A 27265-nucleotide genomic window follows, 5' to 3' on the forward strand; every position below is an offset into this window, starting at 1 on the left:
GTCGTTCATTAAAAGCTTATTGCAACAGTTTAGCTGAATATTATGTTTATTTTTCGTTCATTCCGGCGGTTACGGAATGCCTTTTCCCGCAGCAAGGCAGTTGCCATATAAGGTCATGTCAAAATTCGACAAACTTGTAGACTTTACATTTGTCAATTTGTATCATGTCAGATGTGCTATTGTCGAGCCTGGAGTTACAAATGCAGAAACTACGGATTGAAAGTGTGCAAAGTTGAAGGTTTAATTAACTAATGTAAACAATTAAGTTGCAAAATGTGCATCATGCGAAGGAACTGGGTCAAATCTTACACGTATGTATGCCCGAGTTTTTTAGGTTGCACGATAAAAATTACACCAGGGACGTATATGCGTCCCTGATTACACATACTCATACTCAGGCTCACACATCAACACGATTGCATATTCGGATTTACAAGTTTACATGTCTGGATTTTTGAACACGATTACCCTCCATACAAATCTTGTAATCCTCATTGATAAGATGTATTGATTAAATAGTAGAAAAATAAAAATTAAATTCAAAACCATTTGATCAACTCGATAAAGGCATTAAAAATTGATGAATGCTCACTCACTCATCCATGCATGTATATATGACACCTGTTCCTACCTCTAATCTTTTTTTAAGATGTCCATGATAGGCTGTTTTTCTGATTTTCTGTGGACTTTTCATTTTGAACACTGTTAATATATATATATATATATATATATATATATATATATATATATATATATATATATATATATATATATATATATATATATATATATATATATATATATAAATAAAACGATGAAGGATTGGTTACCGCCCAATGTTGGTATGATTAGATTCAAATATTTGTTATTTATTCTACACAAATTCACCCAGAAGGCACATCTTTATTGAGCTAGTTGTTTTGGAATGCATAAAGTAAAAAAAAAAATCAACATTTTTATGCTCAAAATACTACAAGCATTTATGTTAATTTTCATTTATGTCCAATTTTTTAGTTATACAGGTATAGAGGAGTGTATGTTGCTATTTAGAGACAAAATTAAAGCTGTTATTGCTATTTAATAAATCAATATGCAAAATAAAAATTTAAATATTAAAAAAATATGATAACCTATTAATTTCAAGCTAAATTTAAATATCATTAGTCCTAAAAACTTGATAAAAAGTGATTATTTATTTCCAGATTGAAATATTCAACACTCAATATTATTAACTACCATAATCCAAAGGTTTACTTAATATCTTAACATACAAAAATTCATAAAATAAAAATTAAAAGCATAGGTCACGAAAAAATCGTTAAAAGAACAAACAAAAGGTATTCCAATGGTACTGTTATGATGAAGTTTATTCAGAATTAAAAATTATGAAGCTAATTGCAAACTTAGAACACTCTTTAAATAATTTATTTTGCAGATTAAAAGGACGTGATACAAAAATGACGACCAGAATGATAATATTCCTAGTACTAACGGTCTTTCACAGAGTCTTGTCACAGAAAATACCTGTGGAGAATACAACTTGTTTGGAGTTAGCCAAACCATCAAATCAACATTTACGTCTAATCTGTAGTCAAAATGACTACCACTGTCTCCTGGACGAGACTTTTACCAAGGAGTTTGAGGTCTGCACGGAGTGGAGGTGGATTTTAGGAGGTAAGAGGAACCGTGGGTCTGAAATATTGAAGCCGCAGTCTTTGTAAGCACCATATAGGCGTCTCCATCGAATTTTGTAAATGACGAATGATAAGTCTATACATAAAATACATGGCTATACTGTCTTGAAATATAAGCTATATTGGGCGAGGGTAAGAAAACGTGACAGAGGGCAAAGTTTTTTTGATAGAGGATTTAGAATGTTGCTAAAATCCTTCAGTTGTTCTTTGGACTCTATCTCCTGTATTTACGGACTCCATTTATACTTCGGTGACCGGTTCTGTGCATAATTATTTGCGCATATAATCTTTGATATAAACTAGTGTCACATGTACGTTTTTCTGCTTGGTTTGTAAAATTGTCTTCTTATCCCGCCTTTTCACACAATCTCTTCATCAAAAGCTTGCTGATATCAACATTCGAAAACTTCAGAACATAAGCAATGGGTCGCTTGTAAAATTGTCCCTTCCATATAACCCCTGGTAAGTAGAGTATAAGCATTGCAGGCTCTGGTCTGTGTCATAATGAGCTTTATTTTCTTTTGTTCTATGCAGCGATGTTTGAGACCGTCATTGAAATTTTTTTCTTTGAAACAGAATTAAAAGAATCGCATGGATTAGAGATTCGCTTGTAGAATACCCAGTGATTTCAGGTGCTTATAGCTTTACCTACTGTCCCTTACTAATGGAATCTGCCTGCCGATTTTCTGACCCATAACCTAGAAATTAAAAAACATAACTGAGTGAGCACTTGAGTAGAGCAAAAAATATTTATTCGAATGCTTTTTGCCAGATAGTCAATTACTTAAACAAACTGCAACTAACAGGCTTTTACAAAGAAAGGGGACGAAAGCAGCTGCACTAAAACCCATTTACTATTAAGGGTTAAAGAGTCGTAATTCGTAATTCTATATATTAGTATGTAAAATTTCATTCCCCCATTGTGGCCATATCCTACCCCGGGACTACAATTTGAATAAACTAAAATCTACACTACCTTAGGATGCCTCCACACAAGAGCTTTTCTGGTCAAATGGTTTAAGAAAAGAATATTTCTGAAGAGTTTCTCCATATATCATAAGGTAAAATATGTAAAACTTCATTTCCTCATTGTGGCCCAACCCTACCCCGGTGACCATGATTTGAACAAATTTACAATACCCGAGGAAGCTTTCACACAAATATCAGCTTTTCTGGCTAAATGGTTTTTGAGAAGAGCATTCTTAAATCTTATCTCTCTCTATTTATTACTTTGATTGCCCTTAGGGTGCAGGTCTCTGCCTTGTGAATGCGTTTCTCATCTTCAGTATCTGACACAAGGTCATCGCTCTCATTTTCTCAAACCGTTGTCCAACCTGTGGGAAAACTTTCCTGCTATTCTTATAAGCCCTGTCTCCAGTTTTAAAGCGGTGGGGTCAGACACACGTTTCGGCATCTTTTCCCAATCACCTAATATATCAGAATTAAAGTGATACTGTATTTTATTTCCTTCGTTTTAAAACTTTCCCGGCACTTCTTTCTTGATAGACTTAATTATGTTATCAATGTCTTTACCAAAATAAGAATTCCTCCTTGAAACTCTCAGTCTTTGTGTCTAAGTATGTCCGAAACAAGTTAAATGTGTCTGCAAGGTCTAGCTGTCAGGAACTTTGTCCGTAGATTGTGCAGATACTGCAAGCTGTTGTCTAGGTTCAACTGCAGGTTTGTTCAATGAATTTTCTACGTCTGCTTATCTGTATGACGCAAGTAAATTAGTCTTAAGATGTCGAGACACCTCATATAGGCAGCGTATTCCCGTAAAAGCTTAAACTACTCTAAGCACCTACCCAGGTCACTTTGGATACGCCAAAGTAATAGAAACGACCGTTCATATAAAAATAATTATAACAGCAATATTCAAACTAGTGTTACTAATATGTTTATCTTAATATTAATACATATGTTGAATACTATCAGAAGATAAATAGTTTTTACACTTTTCATTTAGAAATCTGATATAATGATTTTGATGTAATTTTTTACAAGGTAAATTGTATACCGGAGAATTTATATAGGTAATGCCTGTTATCCCACCCGTTTATGTGATATATTGCATAATAAATTTAATATTGTTTAAATGAAATAAAAAAAATTCCACTACTCTCTTGTAATGGTTGAATATACATCGTTAAAATATACATGTTTAAAGATACATGTATAAAAAAAAAATCATTTATAGGATATCTGTTCAAATTACCATTGTCTAACACTGTATATGTATTTTGAAGGAAAATGTGCGTATTTCAACACATATGGAAGTGGAAACATTGACGAAAGGAACTGCATCCAAAAACCTAATCTGACTTGTTAAACTGTTCAGTTCTCATCTGCATCAAATACAAACCGTGAGTAAAAGCAGTTAAATATAAAAAACAAAACATTATTAATGTTGATATGTTTTATTGCTAACTTATACTTTTTAGACAACAAATCATGTAATCCTTATTGATAAGATGTATTGATAAAATAGTAGAAAAAAATTGAATTCAAAACCATTTGACCAACTCGATAAAGGCATTAAAAAGTAATTAATACTCACTCATTCATGCAAGTATATATGACACCTGTTCCTATACCTCTGATCTTTTTTAAGAGGTCCATGTTAGGGTCTTCTCCTGATTTCCTGTGGACTTTTCATTTAGAACACTGTTAATATATATATATATATATATATATATATATATATATATATATATATATATATATATATATATATATATATATATATATATATATATATATATATATATATATATATATATATATATATATATATATATATATATATATCACGATGAAGGATTGGTTACTGCCCAATGTTGGTATGATTAGATTCAAATATATTGCACTTTGTTATTTATTCTACACAAATTCACAAGCCCAGAAGGCAAATTCTAATTGAGCTAGTTGTTTTGGAATGCATAAAGTAAAAAACACAATGGTCAAACTACTACAAACATGTTAATTTTCATTTATGTCCAATTTTTTTTAGTTATCCAGGTATTGATTGATTTCTCAGCAACTGTTATTATTAAAATAATAGTATATATATAAAGTTTTCATAATGTGATCAAATTAAGTAGGGAAGTTATACTTTTTTGGAAAAAGATACGGAAGTTCTGTGTATTGAAAATCTACCAAATACGGAAAGTTTAAACCATAAAATTATATTTCTATTGTTATTGCAATTGTTAATTTATATTAACTAGAGTTTAGTGTTAGCAAAGGCATGTTGTTTCCCACGTCAACCAAATGAAATTTTTTTCAAAATTAAAAAACGAGAAAACCACGATCCATGATATTTTGAATTTAAACTTAAAAGCATTTGATGAACACATGCTGTCATTAGATATCAATTGTTGATTAATGAGATGGTTTAAGATAAAAAAAAAAAACCTCGAAATTCATTCCCAACTACATTTTAATAGTTGTTAAATTTCAAAAGTGGTTGCGAGGTGATTTTTATAATTAAATACATCCCCAACTACTTTTGAAATTATTTATTTCAGTAGAAGTTGTTTTTCATTAGTGGTTGCAAAATGGTTCTTTTAAAGAAATACATCTTTAATCACCATTGAAATAATTTATCTTAAAGTGGTTGTATTTTAATAGTGATTGCAATAGAGCATTCCTCCAACGTCTTGGTAATTTTACTTTGCATAAGTTGTTTGAAGTAAAAATAAGCCATTTTTGATGAGTAGGAACATTGATTAAATCTCATGAAAAATTAGAACCATTGTTTTCTATGAAGGTTTCAACAAGATTCCTTCTTTGATTTTCTGCTAAATCATTATTTTTTAGCACTCCGATGCACGGAAAGAGCGAGGAATGAGGACTTTGTAGAACAACAACTTTTTTTTAGGATTGAGAAGGAAGATACATTAGAAAGTCCAACAACAATGAGGGATGAAGATGAAAATATAAATGATACAAGAAGGAGTGGTTAGAATATTATTAGTAGAATACTTTGTAATAGGCTTTCATACTCAGGAATTCATTACTCAATAGAACCTGATTCCTCTCCATATCTGTATTTAGGGGAAATGCTTTTAATTTCTTTTATATCAAGCAAAAGAATTTTGAAATATTATTAAAAGTATAAGTTTTTATTTTCATTTAGGTAATTCTGATGCAAATGATCCAGCAGCCATGAATGAATCAGATAATTTATCAGAGCACTTTGATTTCTTTGATGATGTTACCTCTTCTCCAACAATCATAAAACAAAAGAACTCTATAGTATCAACAGGTAACAATAAAAAATGCAGTAGGTTCACGGTAAATATGTATTGTTTATTTCATTGTATTATTATGATGTGGTTTTCATTCTATTTTGCGTGGTCATAGATAAAAACTGCATGAAAAGTTGTATCGTTATTGATCAACTTGTACATGTATTAGAAGCTAGTGTAGTGGACACTGAAGAGTGTTGCAATATACAATCGCCAATTTCACGCTTAATTTCTTGTTGAATAGTTTAAACAGTCTCTTTGATAAACTAAAACTTGTCTTTTCTAGGTTCAGAAACTACAATAAAAGTAAACCTTACTTGTTTAATTAATTATTTAATTAATTCACTTATAAAAACTGCGAAAAGTTTCTACAGATGATATATATGAAAATCGGGCATCTATTGTACATGATATAGAGCTTTGATTAAAGTGTTATATTTACTCATGACATTGGACTTTTTAAAAATCTGAATTTGACAACTCAAACCCTGAATAAACAGCATGATTCTTAAACCATACCCAACCCATGTGTAACATTTAAGTCTGGATTTGAACCCTGTATTTTGTTTTACAATGAGCCATAATGTATTTGCATTACATTCTATAATATTGATCTTAGAAAAACATCAAAAAGGTGATAAAGATGAATTACGAACTGTTGTAGTGGACTTAGATGCATGTAAATCAGCAGAAGTTGACATTTCAAAGGATTTAAATGAGGGAGTATCAATAGCAGGTGAGCAAAAATTACAATCTCTGTGATGTCGTATGAGTCAATTATAGCGTTTTAAAAAATGATATATTGATGATGACTTCAGCACCATAAAGGTTTTATTAATAGTAACCTAATCAAAAGAGTAAAAATTCAAGGTAGTAAAAGAGGAAATGCATTAATTTCATCAGGTTTCAATCAATGATTCAAAATTAAAACTCTGTTTACACAGATTTTTGTTATATGAGTTTACTTAATTTTATTTATATGAATCTAAAAGAAACACTTAAAATGCACTCTTTTCCATACTTTAGATGTTCAAAGAAAAAAACTGGATGAGGAAAACTCCGCAGCAAATGCACCAGGTGTATGCATTGATTCAGACAAATCAGATAATGAAGAAGGAGACACACAGGAACTGACTGATGTGTTTGATGACACAATGGAAAGTATACAAAGGATAGCACATCCAACAGGTTTTTATATATTACAAAACTATTTCTTTTTTTTTCTAGGCAAATATTTTTACTGAATATACCTTCCGCAAACAGAGTTTGAAAAGGTATAAGGGAATTACCTTGTCTGTCTGTCCATCTGTCTGTCTGTCTATCTGTATAACAGTCCATATCTTTTATAGAGAAACTTAGGAAGTTACTTCTTGCCACGCAGATTGCATATGAACTGAGGATTTGTCATGATTTCCAGCAAATGTTATTTGGGCAAGTAAGGTCAATGAAAGAAAAAGTTTTAAATTTGTGTCTACAAATATATGCGTGTAACTACAACCCTCATGGCATAAGTAATCTTTATGGGTGAGCAGGAACTTCCAATGTTTCTCTATAAGGAAGATACAGAGCAGACACAAATTTTGCGATCGTCAATGTCTTCCGATGGGTCATTTTTCTTTCACTGCCATTCACATTCATGTTTTATTTTACAGAAGAACAAGACAGAGAACTGTGTACAAAGTTATACAACCTTCTGGAAATTGAGGGTCTGAAGCTGACGCAGGAAGTTATGGCAGCTACCCTCACTAGAGAGACAGGGAAATCAGAGGAAACTCTAATAAACAGTTTGACTGATCAAGAAAAAAATAAATTAAAAGAAATGTTGCCAGAAGAATCCCGTCGTATTCTTGAATCAAAAACGGGGCTTGACACTTCATTCCATGTATCATACGGTTTACATCGGATCATCCTTGATGATGAGAAGTCTCCAAAATCAGGTTGGGGTAATCCAGTCATGGAAACAGACACTGGTATTGGTGATGATGTAGAGAGACTGTATAGGATTCATAACATTGTTCAAAGAATACCAGACCCAGTGAATGTGTCTGTAGAAAGTTACATCAGACTGCTGGACATAATGATAAAAGCACTCATCGGGCTGGATCCTGGTGCTGAATTTAAGGAGGATTATAAACTACTATCCTACAAATTGAAAAGCATAAAAAACCCAAATTTGCCACAAACAATGATAAAAACGATTACAGATATTGTAAAAATATTTAAGAAGTAAAGGTCTTTAAATATTCAAGATTTTAAAAAAAGAGTATCAGAATGAATTAAGATAATGCATTGTAAGATTTCTTACCCACTTTGCCTTGGAACCTCCAGCTGTGTTCATGATTGCTTCCAAAGTTTAATTTGATTCAAATTAAAATACAGCCAATCTTATCAAAAAATGAGTCAATTTACTTGGTTATTAAAGTTGTTGAAACAATGTAAGCTACCATTATCAAATTATTATACTCTTGAACGTTTTGTTTCGTTTCATACATTTTGCCTCTGGTATAATGCTCTTATGAATTAAACAATCAAATGTCAATACAGAAAAGCATGATTCAATTTTTTATGAAATATGCATGTAAGAAGAGCTTATTATGTTAAGACATATTGAGAATTATTTTTAAAGAACTGCTTTTCAGATACTTTTGGTTCTGTATATCTTACATTTTACTTATTTTAAAAAAAATTATAAGCAGAAAAGTCACTTATCTTATCATTAATTACAAAAGCTTAAAAATACTATGTACAATACAATATATCATAATTGATAAACAGAAATGATATTGTTTGGTTTTAGATAATCGCCAAATGTTTTTCATGCATGATTAAGCCATGCTAATTCAAAAAGAGGGAATTAATTAAATTCACTTTTAACTTTAGACACAAGTAATATCTGATGTATAATCTTAACAACTAGTTGAAAAACCTCATAAGTAATTGCTGCCATGTTTTTTTTTTAATTTAATACTTGGACTGATATAACCTATGGTAGCTAATGTTATACAAATTTTACAAAGATTTTGCTAAACTTGCTCAAGTCTCTTATGTTGTTTTAATGTTTCTATTTTTCTTGCAAATTTTACCATGTTTCAGAAATTTTAATTTCTGCTCTATGTTTTCAAACGTACATGTATCCATGTTTGGCATTATTTAGAATTAATGACGAGAGCACTATTTATGAAACTGAAAGACTTCAACAAGTCTAGGATAGTTCATAATAGTCTCTTAGACCTAATATTTGTGTTTGCTCTAACCCTAGATACAAATACTAAGTAGCTGGTACTTGTTTGATGTATAATTATAAAATAACAATTACACAATGAACAACAATTGCTATGCTGGCATACTAAATGTCGTCTATTCAATGATGTTTATAGATATTGCACTTGCAATTAAGGGAGCATGTTATTTCAATTCAATTTTAATTCAATTTATTCTCTCAAACCATTATCATACAGTGATACATGAGGTACAATAACGTAATTGCATTTAATTGTGATGTCAAGGGTCTAATAAATTTTATATTATAATACAACAATGTAATGCATGTATCAGTAAGCATAAGTAAGAGAAAAAATAGTAATAATACAAAAGTGGTAGAAAAAGTGGATCACCATGTAGAATACAGTTTCATTGGTATTCAAGACGTGGAGAGTATTAGTAATAATAAATGCTGATATAGTTTAGGCTGGAAGCAGACTTGGTCCTGGATATTCAAAATAAAAGAGCTTAATTTTTTCTATGTTTTGATGTTTATTGAAATCCACTAATCAGTATATATTGCTGTACATTGTTCTGTCCAGATATTAGAAAAACCACAAAAATCTAAAAGATGTCGTATAAAATCAGTCCATAGATTTACAAAGTCATTATTGTACATAAAATTATATTGATTTGCTAAATACAACTGTATTTGTAAACAGTAAACACAATATAAATATCGTTATCAACGAAGCATTGATTGTTGTTTTAGTAAAGTATTTAGTATTGTATGTATTTTTGAATTCTTGTATCTATTTATTGTGGATAAATTATCTATTATCATTGTTGATATCAGAATTGATTATCTGCATTATCATTTGATGTTGACCGAGTGAGGGGAGTTTGTCATAAACTGTATTTTCAGCTCACCTATACAAAACCAAGAAAAGTTATATTATTCATTATAACAGTCAATTTTCAATTCCTGCATTTTTCACCCCCTACTAGTATTTTGTAGATGGTTAGCTAATTTTTTTTGACACGGTGTTTTTATCGTTATCTTAATCTCAAACATTTATATGCCTTGTATGAAATAAACTTTCATTGGATGTATTTGATGGTGATAAATACCAATCATGTTTTAGACCTGACAGATGCGTTATTTTAGATCAGGTTTACTTTTAAGAAGTTTTGGGCCTTTAATGATAATGTGCATTGATGATGCCTATAAGCTTTATTATACCAGTCTTACTGTAAATGCTAATTGTAAAATTTTCTGGATAAAGGACTAAATGAAAAGTACATTTTTTTAACATCTTTTGTGATTCATTAAGTATCCTTTGTTAGGTATGAGTGAATTTACAAAGTTGCTTGTGTTAACTTTGATGTATTAGTACTAGTACTTCTCCTTGTATTAGGACCGACTTTTATGTAACTAAATATACAGGGTGGATTGAGTGTTGTAAGTATGCTTCTTTATCATTGATGTTGTTCTTGTGTGTAAACCATTTTGATTCATTTTTCATACCTATGCAACTTTAATAGCTTATTAAAGCTGACATGAATTCATAAAAACATTTGGTCGCCATATTATTTTCGATCGCTCCTCTACTGCCACTGGGGTATATATACCGGTTGAGAAAGTTACGGTCGGTTGCTTTCCGATCGAGGCATTCACGTTGCACGGACTTCTAAATGCATGAACTACACATTGTAGTAAAATGTAATAATAAAGAAAACAACAATCAATGAAATACAAAATATATTTATTCTTTGAAAGGATGTCCAAGGTATCCGTATTATTTTGCACAGACTGTGCTGTCTTACTTCGCATGCACATCGAACACGTGTGTCGTTCATACAGAGTGCATAACGTCTTCATCTTCTTGAAAACCCCGGCGGCACTACATCCAACAAAGTAGCTAAATGATAGTAAATCCAGGAAAGTAACAACGTTTCCATCCATTCCTACAAAAAACTCCTCGTTTATAAAATCCATGCGATAGTTGACATTGCTCGATCTGCAACAGTGTGTGGTTTGCGCATGTGCCATGTTATAACATACACAGGAAAACGGTCTACAATTATCGAAGAATTTTTTAAGTATCTGCGCATGGATTTCAGCCTGTCTTGTTTTGTCGTATTGGACATATCCTGCCAGTGCAGTGGTTGTCATATTATTTTTCTTCAAAACGCTTTTTTATGCGTCTTTTCGTCCAAGGTAACGTGTTCGGGTGTATGAAATTCCTGAATGCGGTGAAGCATGAATAGTATTATCGGCCTTATATAGAGGATGTGTAGCGATGAGCAGAACAATAGAAATCGACAACTAACATGGCGGTAGTCGGAGATAAAAGGGAAATAATGCGTATTTATGAATTCATGTCAGCTTTAAATAGGCTAAAGATGGGACTTTCATTGCAATATTATATAATTTTTAATTACATTACAATTTTTTAGGACGAAAAAACTTTTTTTGAGAAATCCATTTTTAATTTTTACTCTTTTAATGTTGTGCTTTATATTTAATAAAGGAATTGAAAACTTTTAATTGTTATATATCTTTTTCTAAATCATTAAAGCTCATCTTCTTATAACAGGAGTAAAGTTTTTTTTCTGGTCAACTTTTGTATGGCCTCAATCTGTCTTTAAACCACTTGCATTTTTATACCCCCGCTCCGTAACAAAAATTTCTGTTGCATTTTTCTCAGCAACTATTTATCGCAGATGCTTGAAATTTTTACACAGTGTTTGTTAAGGCATGCCATATCATGGGATATATTTTTGTACCAATCGGACGTCAACTTCCTGTTAAATGCTTATTTTTTAACCAAAAGAATCTGGGGGAATAAGCCGTTGCAAATCCCCACGACCTTCTCATACCTCTAATAAGAAGTAAAAAACGTACGAGTTAACTGGACATTTAAACGGTGGACAGTATTGTCCAAATGAAAATGTCCAAAAAGGCGTAACTGTGCTTTAATTTTATAGTATTTACATATAATTTAAACTGGCAAATTTGAAATGACAATCACGTACTCATTTCAAGAGTTTAAATACAAAAATGTTGATTACTTTCTAAAAATATTTTATTTACTAATTTACCTCAGTCATCATAAACAACCCCTAACGCAGGGGAGTCGACAAAGAGTATGGGGGAGTCGATTCCACCATTTGAAGTAGTCGATTTTTTCTGCTTCGGAAACAGGAGGAATTTAGGTAACACCTTTTGAAGGTATTTAAGTTTTTCCAAAAAAAAAATGAGTGGCGTCGGAATCAAATTGAAAGGGGGGGGGCTAGACTTGTACAAAATATTGACAAGCAAAAAAAGGTCTTTAGTATGTATAAATTTGCAAAAAAAAGTTAGCGCCCCCACCCCGGTTCCGACGCCTATAATATATACCACACGGAAGACAGCGGTAGTCAAACCACTAACGTATAACAAGGGGACTTGTTATTCGTCACAGGTCATACTTTGTGTTGGTCATTGGTCCGAGTGGTCTATGTGTCTTCTGGTACAACTACTATGCTTTTTCTTTCACAACAAAACACGCATTTGTAATGTGATTTTCCTGCCGATACAATTGGAAGTGAAATACATGCCTAGTTAATCGTTGAATTTTCATTAGGCGCACACTGTACGTTTGACTTAGCTTGTATTCTGCATTTTGAGCACAATTACATGCTTTTGTCCAGCGTATGTCCCTGTTGTGTTAACAAGACTTTCAATGATTCAGAAATGGGACGTCTTATCTTGCCATTTAAAGTAGTCCGAGTATCGCAATACGTCATAAAACGGATTTTACAATATTGGTTCGACTTTTACAAAGCGTTTTTAATACCCGGTATTGATTTTGCTCTACATCGCTGTTGTAAACAATGGCATTAATAAGCAATTAGAACGGTAATATATGTATTCTATGAGAGATAGAAATGATTAATGTTGAGAAACTCGATTCTGTTAAAATAAAATGAAAAACGAAGTTTCTGATTAACCAGGATCTCAGGTACGCTTATATCTTCTTTGTTTTGACCCCCCCCCCCCCCGAATTTTTCTTTTTCTTTTCCTAAAACCGATTGAAATTTAGAGACAGAAGCTTTTTCGAATTTAATCAATCTTCAATTAATTAATGTTTAAATGATATCTAACTTTGTTGACAGATCCAGGCAGAAAACTGTAGCAAAATGTGATTTTTACGGATTTTTTCGTCAGTGTCTACTTGGTTTAGAGCTAATAGCGTGAAAAATAATCCGTCAACATATAATTTATTTTACCAAATCTTTTTTCTAAGATGTCAATCTATAGAATAAACACCATGAATTTAAGTTTGAGTCCATAAAATAGTAAAGAAAATTACCAAACGCGATACTAGCATTGCATTTTTTGTATTCTATTTTGATACATCAGGTCCATAAAGCGTACTTACTTACGAAAATTTGCGCAAAATTGTTGATGAGATATGGCTTAAATAAATATTTATACTCTATTTTATATGTTCAGTTCTAATTTTCCCAAAATTGGTAATTATTTTTAGGAAAAACGGACGTCTGGCAAATTTCATAATTGTCAATAATTTTCGCAAGGGGGTACACCCGTCTGAGAGGTGATAACAAACAAACTAGCATGTAAACATACATATTTTCTTTTGTATATGTATTGCTAGAATGTATATTTATCATTTAAAGCCAAGCTTTAAATGATTGAGCCCATTTAGTGCCGAGTATAGGACTACCTTAATAGTTTCTTGCATGCACAACAACCATCTGTTTACAATACGAAATCGTGCAATCTTACAGAGAATAACATACATTTCATATCTTATAAAAGTAGTAGAAAACGCATATCAAATAATTTCAAGTTATTATTAGCAAATTTTTAATTATTAAGAAAAGAAAAATACATTTTAACAATGTATATTATTAAGTATTAAAAGAAAATTACATTTTAACAATGTAAACAAAAAGATAAACAAAAAAAACCCCAAAACGCGTACGATTCGAACACCCGCTGTTACATTGACATTTGTTCAAAGAACTCCTCGCTTACATGTACCACTACACCACCGATTCGCTTGTTTAGAGGGTATAATATAGCTGATTGTATTGTTATCAGTATTACGCAAACAACTGGACTTAGCCATTTAAAGACCAATTTTAAAAAATTAAAAGAAGAAAACTTACTTTTTACCATAGAGTGGGTTTTCGTACCATTTTTTGGAAAATCGAAAAAGATAGACGTTAATATGTGTTATCAATATTCGTTCTTTAAACAAGAGGCCAATTGGCCTTAACGGTCACCTGAGTAGCATATATCCAATACACAAACTTGTCATGGAGTCTCATATATGCATCTAATTAATTAGGTTTCATACTGGAGTAGAAAAATTATAAATTTGTAATGACAACCACATTTAATTCAAAAAGAACTGTGAAACCTATAATGTTGGTGAAAAACTAAAAGATCTGGTCTACAAAATAATGAATTCAGTTTTCCATTCAGGTGTGTGGGAGTAAAGAAGATAATTTTTAAACGTTATATGCATTACCATCTATACATCCATTTTTGCCCTGCCCTAGAGTCAAAACCCATACCCCAGGGGACATGAAAATTAAAATTTCAGTAGAGGACTTCCTGGTAAACATAATTATTAGTCGGGTTTTTTTTATACAGATGTGTGAGAATAGAGAAGAAGATTTTTAAACATTATATGCATTAACACTTTATTGCCATATTGCCCCCTCATGTCCTGAACCCCTGACCCTGGGGCCATGAATTTCACAATTTAGGTAAAGGAGATTGTGGATATCATAACCATGTATTCAGTTTTTTGCCCACATGTGTGGGAGTAGAGAAGAAGATTTTTTAAGATTTAAATCATTTTTACTATATGGCCATATTGGCCCCACCCTAGAGCATGAACACCTAACAAAAGGGTCATGAATTTCACAATTTTAGTAGAGAGCCTCATGGACATTTAGTTTTTAACAAATATATATGGGAGTAAAAAAGAAGATTTTCTAAGATTTAATACATTTTTACTATTTGGCCATATCGGCCTCACCCTAGAGCCTGAACCCCTGACCGAGGGGTCATGAATTTCACAATTAAGGTAGAGGGCTTCATGGACATCATAACCATGCATTTAGTTTTTAACAAATATATATGGGAGTAGAGAAGAAGATTTTCTAAGATTTGAAACATTTTTACTATTTGGCCATATTTGCCCACCCTAGAGCCTGAACCCCTGACCCAGGGGTCATGAATTTCACAATTTAGGTCGAGGGCTTCATGGACATCATAATCATGCATTTAGTATTTAACAAATACGTGTATTTGATAGTAGAGAAGAAGATTTTCTAAGATTTAATACATTTTTACTATATGGCCATATTGGCCCCACCCTAGAGCCTGAACCCCTGACCCAGGGGTCATGAATTTCACAATTTAGGTTGAGGGCTTCATGGACATCATTATCATGCATTTAGTTTTTAACAAATATATATGATATTAGAGAAGAAGATTTTCTAAGATTTAATACATTTTTACTATTTGGCCATATTGACCCCACCCTAGAGCCTGAACCCCTGACCCAGGGGTCATGAAATTCACAATTTAGGAAGAGGGCTTCATGGACATCATAATCATGCATTTAGTTTTTAACAAATATATATGGTAGTAGAGAAGAAGATTTTCTAAGATTTAATACATTTTTACTATATGGCCGTATTGGCCCCACCCTAGAGCCAGAACCCCCGACCCAGGGGCCATAAATTTCACAATTTTGGTAGAGGGCCTCATGGACATCATAACCATGCATTCAGTTTTTTCCTCACATGTGTGGAAGTAAAGAAGAAGATTTTTGAAAATTTGGCTTTTTTTGCATATTTGGCCCCGCCCGTGGCACCCCAGGGGTGGTAGAGCCATAAATTTCACAATTTAGATTCTTCTTACCATAGAGATGCTTCACACCAAAAATGGTAACGATTGGCCTGGTAGTTTTCAAGAAGAAGTTAAAAATTGTAAAATTGTTAACGCACGACGCACAACGCACGACGACGGATGAAGACCAATTGCAATAGGTCACCTGAGTGACTCAGGTGACCTAAAAATGGTACGATGACCCACTCTATGAAAAAATATAATTTGAACATCCGATTTTTATATCATTTTGTTGCCAAATTAGCATATAACTATTTTGTTGTCTTAATAACAATTAAATGTAAAGTTACTTTTTGTGGGTTATGGCAGCACTATATGGATATGATTACATATGTTTAATAAATGTAACAAAAGTGAAATTTGTTAGAAAAAAAATGTTAGTTTTTTTAATGGACCTATGTGGTTTTTTGCCTCGGCTTATTCCCCCAGATTCTTTTCAAACAAATTTTCGTCAAAGATTTCTCAGCAGCTATTTATCGCAGATACTTGAAATTTTTACACAATATTTTTATAGGCATGCCATATCGTGGGATATATTTTTGTACCAATCAGACGTCAACTTCCTGTTAAATGACGACTTTGTTTATTTTTAGCAAATATTTTCAAACAAATTTTTGTCAAAGAATTCTCAGCAACTGTTTATCGCAGATACTTGAAATTTTTACACAATATTTTTATAGGTATGCCATATCGTGGGATATATTTTTGTACCAATCAGACGTCAACTTCCTGTTAAATGACGACTTTGCTCATTTTTTAACCAAAAGTTTCAAACAAATTTTTGTCAAAGAATTCTCAGCAACTGTTTATCGCAGATGCTTGAAATTTTTACACAGTATTTGTAAAGGCATGCCATATCGTGGGATATATTTTTGTACCAATCGGATGTCAACTTCCTGTTAAATGAGTACTTTGTTTATTTTGGCCAAAATTTTCAAACAAATTTTCCTCAAAGATTTCTCAGCAGCTATTTATCGCATATGCTTGAAATTTTTACACAGTATTTGTTTAGGCATGCCATATTGTTGGATATATTTCTGTACCAATCGGATGCCAGCTTTCTGTTAAATGTCGACTTTGCTTATTTTGCATATTCACATCAGAGCGGGGGTATCACTAGTGAGCATTTGCTCACAGATATCTTGTTGGTTTTCCAAAACAAAACTTGGCATACATTATCGTTTGGTGAAGGGCTTTAAAGTTAGGATAAGACCATTTTTTCATGAAAATATTATTTAAAAATAAATTAATAGGGGGTAAGATATTTCCAAAGAACCAATGGTCAATAATATAAAACCATATCCCCTTCTCCGTTGGCATACTGGTGCACATTTTAAGAAAGGTTTTGGTAATTGAGGCTTGCTAAGTTAGAATAGAAGTCGGAGGGTGTGATAAATTGCCAATCTTATGTACGTCCTTTTGATTCAGAAAGAGGCCCCAATTGTTCATGCTCTGGTAGAAAATGGAAGCCGTAATTTGCATTTAAAAAGGATTTTAAGTCATAAAATTAGAGAGTGGTTACAATTTAGGGGGAGGGATATATAGTATTTATAACATTATTGAACTCCCAATATATCATATTATATATTTATATACTTGTGTTAGTAATTTGCATACAAAACAACACATAAAGCCTCGTATTCATTGCTTTTGTAGCACTTTCGGTCAAGTTTTGGCATGGACAAATCAGTTTAAGAATTGTTTACATTTGGTCTGCATGTGTAAAAAATGGCCTAATTACATCCCCATAAAATGTTTTGCAAATGAAGTTTTACTTGGACACTATGAATGGACGTTGGGACGATAGGGCCCCCCTTTCCATGAAAAAAAATGAAAACTGTTTTATATTAACATTGTTAAGTTAAAGAATCTTAGAATCTCTGCTCACCACACCCTGCGGCAAAAAAATTAAATAAATAAAAATAAAAGCAAATTCGGATATCTGCGCATGATCTGGATTTACCCTTGCTGTATAGTGCAGTACATTAAATACAAAGTTATCCAAAGTAGGCATCCAAACAACGCACACTCATTAAATTTTGCACAAAGTATAGTTTAACCTAAAAATCAAAATCAAGTGGAACTCATGTGTACATATAGAAGTTGACAGCCCCATTACAATTAAAATTTGTTAAAGGATCCGCCAATGCATTAGCACTATGTATAACCTAAAGGGTGCAGGCCTATCATTTTTTTTAAACATAGATCCACACACCGTATACAGTGGAGTTATTGTTGACTTCCTTATTGGTATCGATTATGACTAATGCGCTTCTCCGTACTTTTAAGAATTAGTTTCGGTTTCGAAGAATTGACACTTTTTCATAACGTGAGTTTTTGTTTAGTTTTGTATTATACAAAGTTTTCCAACTTTTCGAATACTAGTATTTATTTGTGATAACACTACGGCTAAACGTATTGGTCAACTCATTTTATCGATTGCCCAAAATAAGAGACTTTCGGAGCGCAAGCGGGGTTTGCATAATAAATACGAAATGAAACTAACTTTAAAATGTCAATGATTTTATATCTTGTTAAACAATCGAAGAAAATTATGCATGTAAATTTAAGTTATCAGGAATAGTTCTTTGAATATTAAGAGGGGATCACTATTATGGTTGGGGTGTGATGAATCTTTTTTTAACCCCCATCGGACTTTATTGCATTTGATCACACCCCGACAAAAATTATCACCTCACAATACCCAAATAATCATTTCTAATTCCTTAATTATAGGATTTTCACGTTTTACACCGGTTACATGTTTGATATGTCAGTTGACCAAAGTCCATAAGGATTATTTTTGCGTAGTTACATGTAATAGGTCCCTAGACCACCAACTATTTTTCCAGGTGCGAAGGGTGGGTGGGTACGAGGCACTGTGCAATAGATATCTTACAATTATAGCTCATGTAGTATTGGTGTCTGTTGCATTGTTAAATTATTTCATATTTAAATCTGTTTTCATCTATTTTATTGATTGGCCCAGGGTTGGAGTGCGGTATAGTCATGATCACGCATGAACAATCTAGCTCTGATTCTAGAGTTTGTTTACACAATATCGTATTTTATTTATTTAGATACAAATGTTATTGAAAAGGTCATGGGGCAAATTATGTCAATAAATCTAAAGTAATTTTCCCAAAACCTATTAAATCGCTTGAATTAACTTATTTCTCAATAAATATCAAAGATATACGAATATCGTGTACTGGTACTGTACCAGTTATCGGCTAAGACCAATTATCGGCTAAACTGAGGGTTCGGGTTTATAGCACGCGACTATCCGAGATTTTTTAATTCAGTCGTCTGTTTCGAATAAAGAAAAGTAAGTTTGCTTGAAAACTTTCTTGAATATGTTTTAAACATGAGCTTTAACGATCATTGTTTACCGCTGATTTACATCTTTGCACTTTCAGCAGTGGGGAAAGTGACGTTATAAGTTAAAAATAGAATATGACCTCTTTGTGATACGTTATTATATCCCTTCTTTGATTTGACATATAATATCAATGCATATTAAATTTCTCAACAATAGGAATTCACTAAATTCTGAAGGATTCATGGTGCAGTTGAACGCCTAATTGCACAATTATGTATTGAACAGCATACGTTTTTATGTATTACCGTATGATGATAAACGGATAATTTTATGAGTTTTGTTTATGTATAATAACCCTACGACCTATAGGCTGACCCTGCAATGGACATAATTCAATTTTCACTTTGCAGAATATGAAATCAACATGTAAAGGAATTTTACTGGGTTATTATCACGAAGCCGATAACTGGTACAGTAAATCGTAAAAACTCGGCAAATTCGGAGCGTGCTAAATAGCCCAAAAACAATATGTTTGGGTTCTAAATGTTGATATAATCTAACGATGGATAAATAAGGAGTTCACCATTCAAAGTATGTCAAGTTTTATTCAAATATATTAAGAAATAAGGAAACACGAAAAGAAAATGTAAAATTATAGTCGATGACTGGTATAGTGCCAGTATGTTGAAGTCAAATTGAAAAAAGTGGAAAGAGTTAAAAGTCATTAAATATTACGTGGTAAAAAGTCGCAATAACGAAATAATAAAAATCATGATAATGAAGTAAAAAGTGAATGAAAAATTATGGTACCAACTATTAAAAGTTGTGATAATGATTTCGTTAATATCTACTACAAGATAAACAGTTGTTGATATGAGTTAATAAGTCGTGTATGTAATGCATGTTGCTATTAAGAGACAAAATTAAAGCTGTTATTGCTATTTAATAAATTAATATGCAAAATAAAAATAAAAACTACCTATTCAAAAAAAAAATTATCTATTCATTTTAGGCTAAATTAAAATATTATTAGTCCCAAAAACTTGATAAAAAGTGATTATTTATTTCAAGATTGAAATATTCAACACTCAATATTATTAACTACCATAATCCAAAGGTTTACTTAATATCTTAACCTACAACAATTCATGAAATAAAATTAAAAGCATGCATGTAGGTCACGAAAAAAAATTCGTTAAAAGAACAAACAAAATGTATTCCAATGGTACGGTTATAAAGTTTAGTCTGCATTGAAAATTATGAAGCTAATTGCAAACTTAGAACACTCTTAAAATAATTTATTTTGCAGATTAAAAGGACGTGATACAAAAATGACGATCAGAATGATAATATTCCTAGTACTAACGGTCTTTCACAGAGTCTTGTCACAGAAAAGACTTGTGGAGAATACAACTTGTTTGGAGTTAGCCAAACCATCAAATCAACAGTTACGTCTAATCTGTAGTCAAAATGACTACCACTGTCTCCTGGACGAGACTTTTACCAAGGAGTTTGAGGTCTGCACGGAGTGGAGGTGGATTCCCGAAGGTAAGAGGAACCGTGTGTCTGAAATATTGAAGCCACAGTCTTTGTAAGCACCATATAAGCGTCTCCATTTAATTTTGTAAATGACGAATGATAAGTGTATATATAAAATACATGGCTATACTGTATTGAAATATAAGCTATATTTGGGCGATGGTAAGAAAACGTGAGAGAGGGCAAAGCTTTTTTTGATGGGGGATTTAAAATGTTGCTAACATACTTCAGTTGCTCTTTGGACTCTATCTCCTGTATTTACGGACTCCATTTATAATTCGGTGACCGGTTCTGTGCATAATTATTTGCTCATATAATCAACTTTGATATAAACTAGTGGCACATTTACTTTTTCTGCTTGGTTGGTAAAATTGTCTTATTATCCCGCATTTTCACACATTCTCTTCATCAAAAGCTTGTTGATATCAACATTCGAATCTGCAATAGTTTCCCTCGCATAGAACCCCATAGTTAGTAGAGTATAAGCATCGCAGGCTCTGGTCTGTGTCATAATGAATTTTATTTTCTTTTTTTCTATGCAGCGATGTTTGAGACCGTCATTGAATGTTTTTTTTAAAACTGAATGAAATGAATTGCATGGCTTAGAGATTCGCTTGTAGAATACCCAGTGATTTCAGATGCTTATAGCTTTTCCTACTGTCCCTTACTAATGGAATCTGTCTACCGATTTTCTGACCCATAACCTAGAAAAAAACAACTGAGTGAGCACTTAAGTAGAGCAAAAAGTATTTATATGAATGCTTTTTGGCAGTTAGTCAATTTCTTAAACAAACTGGCAACTAACATAGGCGTTTACAAACAAAGGGGACGAAAGCAGCTGCACTAAAACCCATTGACTATTAAGGGTTAAAGATTCGTAATTCTATATATTAGTATGTAAAACTTCATTCCCCCATTGTGGCCCTATCCTACTACGGGGACTACGATTTGAATAAACTAAAATCTACACTACCTTATGATGCCTCCACACAAGTCTGAACTTTTCTGGACAAATGGTTTAAGAAAAGAATATTTCTGAAGATTTTCTCCATATATGATAAGGTAAAATATATAAAACTTTATTTCCTCATTGTGGCCCAACCCTAACCCGGTGACCATGATTTAAACAAATCTACAATACAAGCTTTAACACAAATATCAGCTTTTCTGGCCAAATGGTTTTTGAGGAGAGCATTCTTAAATCTCATCTCTCTATATATATTACTTTGATTGTCCTTAGGGCGCAGATCTTCCGCCTTGTGAATGTGTTCTCATTTTCAGTATCTGACACAAGGTCATCGCTCTCATTCTCTCTAACCGTTGTCAACCTGTGGGAAAACTTTCCTGCTATTCTAATCCATTCTTTAATATTGAGCTTATAAGCCCTGTCACCAGTTTTAAAGCGGTGGGGTCAGACACACATTTTGGCATCTTTTCCCAATCACCTAATATATCAGAATTAAAGTGATACTGCATTTTATTTCCTTCGTTTTAAAACTTTCCTGGCATTTCTTTCTTGATAGACTTAGTAATGTTATCAATGTCTTTACTAGAAATAATAATTCCTCCTTGCCACTCTCAATCTTTGAGTCCAAGTATGTTCGAAACAAGTTTAATGTGTCTGCAAGGTCTAGCTGTTCAGGAACTTTGTACGTTGATTGTGCAGATACTGCAGGCTGTGGTCTAGGTTGAACTGCAGGTTTTTCCAAAAAGTTTTCTACGTCTGTTTATCTGTATGTCGCAAGGAAATCAGTCTTAAGCTGTCGAGATATCTCAGATAGGCAAGCGAATTCCCGAATAACTTCCTCTATTTTAATACCCACTCATGTAACTTTGGATACGCCATAGTAACTTAAACGACCAATCGGATATGAATATAACAACAATGTTTAAACACGTGTTACTAGAATCATTTATATATATTTATTCATTACTTTGTAATTATATCATAAACACAAACAAATAAGGAAACTTTCTTATATTACTCTCTGTAGAATATAAACTAATAAGTGTTTATGTTTATCTTAATATTAATATATACTTTGATCACTATTAGAAGATTAATGGTATCTACAATTTTTATTTAGAAAAATCTGATATAAAGATTTTATAATAATTTTTCCACTATTCTCGTGTAAGGGATGATTATACAATGTTTAAATATACATGTTTAAAAATACATATATAAAGAAACAAAAAAAATTAAAAGGATATTTGTTCAAGTTACTATTGTATAATACTGTGCATGTATTTTTATGAATAATTTTGAAGGAAAATGTGCGTATTTCAACACATATGGAAGAGGAAACATTGACGAAAGGAACTGCATCCCAAAAAACAATCTGACTTGTTCACAGGGTACTGTTCAGTTCTCATCAGCAACAAATACAACATGTGAGTAAAAGCAGCTTTCTTTGTCTCAGACTGACGTCCTAAAATATGAAACAAAACATTATTAATGTTGATATTCTCTGTAACTTACTTATATTTTTTTAAACAACAAATCATGTAATTCTTATTGATAAGATGTATTGATAAAAATGTAGAAAAATAAAAATTGAATTTAAAGCCGTTTGATCCGTTAGATAAGGGTATTAAAAAAGTAATGGACTGGTGATGAAAAAGAAATATTGTTAGGCCATAAATAATCACCTAAAAGTATAAGGATATTATTTTTTCCCATTTTCCCGATTACGGCGGGTGTGACCGGTAGAAGAGAATGCTCACTCATCCATGCATGTATATATGACACCTGATCTATCTCTTATGTTTTTCAGAGGTCCATGTTTTCTCTAGTCCAGTTTTGTATTTTTGCTGTGGACTTTAATATTGAACACTGTTCGATATCACCACATGTCATTTTGTCAAATTTTTATTTATACTACACAAATTTAAAGGCCAAAAAGGCAAATTATCATTGAGCTAGTTGTTTTGGAATGCATAAAGTAGAAACAATCGACATTTTTATGCTTAAGTTGCTACAAACATTTGTGTTAATTTTTATTTATATCCATTTTTTTAGTTATCCAGGTACAGAGGAGTGTATGATGCAAACAAGCGGGTGCACGGTTGTTACTGTCATATATAACACAATCAGTTTAATATATATTTGAAAATAGATATTTACTGTATAAATGAAGTATATTTGATGATATATTCTCTTTAAGACACTGCATGTTATGCACAGAAAGAGATTAGTACATCACCGCCTAGTACAACAAGGTAAGCTTAAAACCTTTGCATTCATCCGAATCAGGGGATTATTTGCTCTCCATGTCTTTAAGTTGCCGTGAGCATTCCCTGTTTTTTCTGTGAAACTGGCCAAAGACGATTATAAATGTCATGATTCTTTCCATTTTTGGTTAAAGAATTAAGGTGTCACTCAAATGCTTTTCATGTGTTGTTATGCGTTGTCCATGCATCAATAGTAAACTTTGGAACATTTTTAGTTGAATTTTTCTGAAATGACCTGGCGACGTGACAATATTTATGTAATCTATAATGTAATGTTATCTAGCTATGTAATATTTGATTACCTATCTTTAAAAATTGCGTTTGAGCTATTTTGCCGAATATTTATCAAAACCAATATATGAATCGAAAATGACCATTTGCATATATTTATTTGTAATAAATACATCTTGTAGTTTAAATGAACAACTTTCACACTAACAAATGGCTAGAAGAGCTAAAACTTTTGTGAAAGCATCTTTAGGTAGTGCAATTCAAAGTTGTGAAAATCATGATCCCCGGGGGTAGGGTTGGGCCACAATGGGGAGCCGAATTTTTGCATAGGAATATATAGAGTAAATCTTTAAAAATCTTCATCTAAGAAACTAATCAGCCAGGAAAGCTGACACTTGGATGCATTCACATGTAGCGTAGATTCAAAGTTGTAAAAATCATGACCCTCGGAGGTAGGGTGGGGCCAGAATGGGAGGTCAAACTTTTACATAAGATAATTATAATAGAGAAAATTTTGTTTGGAAATATCCTCAGGTAGTGTTAATTCAAAGTTGTTTATATCATGACCCCAAGGGGTAGGGTTGGGACACAATGGTTGTCGAATTTTTACTTAGGAATATATAGAGTAAATCTTTAAAAATCTTCTTCTCAAAACCAATTGGCTTGAAAACGTGTGTGAAAGCATTCTCGGGTAGTGTAGATTCAAGTTCGCTCAAATCATGATATTCACAAAAGCTGAATTGTTATGATATATATATTTACTTATATGCATTCATTTTGACATATTGCTGATTCTTTAAAATTGTTTAGACTTTGGCCCCTGGGCGAATCTTGTGCATCACAAGGGTTTCTGAGTTTTATGAAGGTTTATATACTATTTTTAAAGGATCTTTTTGAGAACTGAAATACTCAACATATGATATGACTATAAAATCATCCTGTTAGAAAAGGGACTAATGATAATAAATATATAAGAATATCCAGGGAAAAATGGATTTTAATTTATACAGGATCAGCTCAGGTGAGCGATGTGGCCCATGGGACTCTTGTCGCTTAACACTACTGCTTATTTTCGTCCTCCTAGAAAGTCGCTGACCCAGGTATTAAAGACCTGGCCATGGGTAGACCTAGTTGAATATTCATGTGGACAGCAATTAGGCATATAAGGAAGGAGAACACACATTCAAACTTGTAATATTGCAGCGTTAATCTCTTAGGAATAGATAGCTGCATACAGGAAGCGCGTGCTAATAAGTCAATTGCGTGGTATTTAGGGTCATTTGATAATGGAACGGTGTCCATAGTTTCTTTCCTTGATATTTATTCTCTATGTAATGAGTACATAAGAATGCATGAACTTCTGAATTAATCACTGCCAAAGCAAACATCTCTTTTGTTTTTTCTTATTTAAAGCTTTGATAAAACTTCCATCATGATAATACAGAAAGCATAATTTTTTACATACACGAAATTATTTAGTTTAATTTCTATTTAGTTTTCAAAACATTCTGATCTGTATATTTAACTTTTAAAAAACCTTTTATTTAAAGCACATCCGTGAAATAAATGGCTTTATATAACATCTGGTAAACTAAATTTAAAACCCGTCGATCAGCTTGGAAAATTCCCATCTTTTAAAAAACGAACTCTTTATCTCTCAAAGTTTTTCCTTAGTCCCATGGACTCCGAACCATCGAGAGTCACCTGTACTTGTTTTGAACCATTTTTTGGATGCTGAAGGTAGTTACGATTTTGGACAAGATTGAAGTTTTTGGAGCAGTTGCCTATGATGGCCACATGCTGAATCTAAGCCGTTTATTCTGATGCTTTCGATCAGTCGTTTAACATTTTAACATTTGACTGATTTAACCAAAACAGCGATACACCTGTCATTAATAAAAATCACCCCTCAATCTGCATTTACTGCCTTAGATATGTGAAAAAAGGCTAACGGGAGGATAGAAATTGACATAATTGCTTCATACTTCGGATAATCCCTTCCAAATTTAGCACTGATATGAATATTCAAAAGTCATCGATTTTAAAATTAATCAACATACAAGTAAAAAGTATACATGTGGATAATATATGATTTTTATTTTACAGATCTTATACAAAGATGTATAAAAATTCATACATTTTGAAATATTAACATAAACACATAGTGCAGGGAAAGTGATGATATGGAATGCCTCAACTGCCTTATGTAGATGATTTTCATTATATGATGATACTTCAACATTACATACTGATACTTAAACATTATATGCTGATATTTTAACGTTACATGCTGATACTTCCTCATTATATACCCAAATTATTTAAGCTAATGTTAGAGCAGAAATTTACAAATCTAGAGAAGAGGTAAAGGGTTCTGTTTCATTGATCCTTTACTAACGATTGCTGTAAACCACATGAATATAGGATTATGTAATATTGTTCGTTTTAATTTCATCGCCATTCCTCATATATTTGGTATTTTGAGAATAAACTTGGGGCAGCTTTATGAGAAAAATATACATCGGCAGGTGTCTATGATTGATCGGCATGGTTATATTTGTTAGATTTCTTTTAATTCAGAGTTTTAAACAAATTTCCATAAAACTTCTAAAATGTTGGTGATAAGGATGAAATTATCTTTGAGTGTTCATCCATCCCTCAATCAATTCAGCTGTGAATCGGACATAAGACATCCCTCTTCTTTGCCCATGCAATCTTACTCATACCTCACCCAAGGAATGCCTATTAAGTAAAAGTGTATATGCTGTGGCTTGGTCAGTTTGAACAAAAGACCTACTCAAGACACACTATAAATTGTTAAAAAGTCTTTGGACGGACAAAGTAGAACATATAT

The 27265-nt window shown here is 32.3% G+C and overlaps 2 protein-coding genes across 5 annotated transcripts in view; both read left to right on the forward strand.

The window, feature by feature from the left end:
* The window catches only part of LOC105321411 (uncharacterized), a 72138-nt gene extending 60456 nt beyond the window's left edge, over nucleotides 1-11682 (forward strand). Inside the window, exons 2-7 of one of the 3 annotated variants that reach the window (XM_066080077.1) lie at nucleotides 3941-4057; nucleotides 5514-5654; nucleotides 5833-5961; nucleotides 6564-6680; nucleotides 6971-7132; nucleotides 7597-11682. In XM_066080077.1, the coding sequence (XP_065936149.1) occupies nucleotides 5612-5654; nucleotides 5833-5961; nucleotides 6564-6680; nucleotides 6971-7132; nucleotides 7597-8174 (1029 nt within the window). In that variant the 5' untranslated portion in view covers nucleotides 3941-4057; nucleotides 5514-5611 and the 3' untranslated portion in view covers nucleotides 8175-11682. The other 2 variants (XM_066080076.1, XM_066080078.1) reach the window with 2 other exon arrangements.
* Nucleotides 1436-27265, forward strand: part of LOC105346393 (uncharacterized) — a 47868-nt gene continuing 22038 nt past the window's right edge. The window contains exons 1-4 of one of the 2 annotated variants that reach the window (XM_066080072.1): nucleotides 18340-18414; nucleotides 20717-20955; nucleotides 23218-23340; nucleotides 24114-24168. In XM_066080072.1, coding sequence (XP_065936144.1) covers nucleotides 20739-20955; nucleotides 23218-23340; nucleotides 24114-24168 — 395 coding nt within the window. In that variant the 5' untranslated portion in view covers nucleotides 18340-18414; nucleotides 20717-20738. Of the gene's footprint in view, nucleotides 1675-18339; nucleotides 18415-20716; nucleotides 20956-23217; nucleotides 23341-24113; nucleotides 24169-27265 lie in introns of those variants that run through there. The other variant, XM_066080073.1, reaches the window with a different exon arrangement.

The sequence above is a fragment of the Magallana gigas genome, chromosome 3 (assembly GCF_963853765.1).
Source record: "Magallana gigas chromosome 3, xbMagGiga1.1, whole genome shotgun sequence".
NCBI classification, from domain to species: domain Eukaryota; kingdom Metazoa; phylum Mollusca; class Bivalvia; order Ostreida; family Ostreidae; genus Magallana; species Magallana gigas.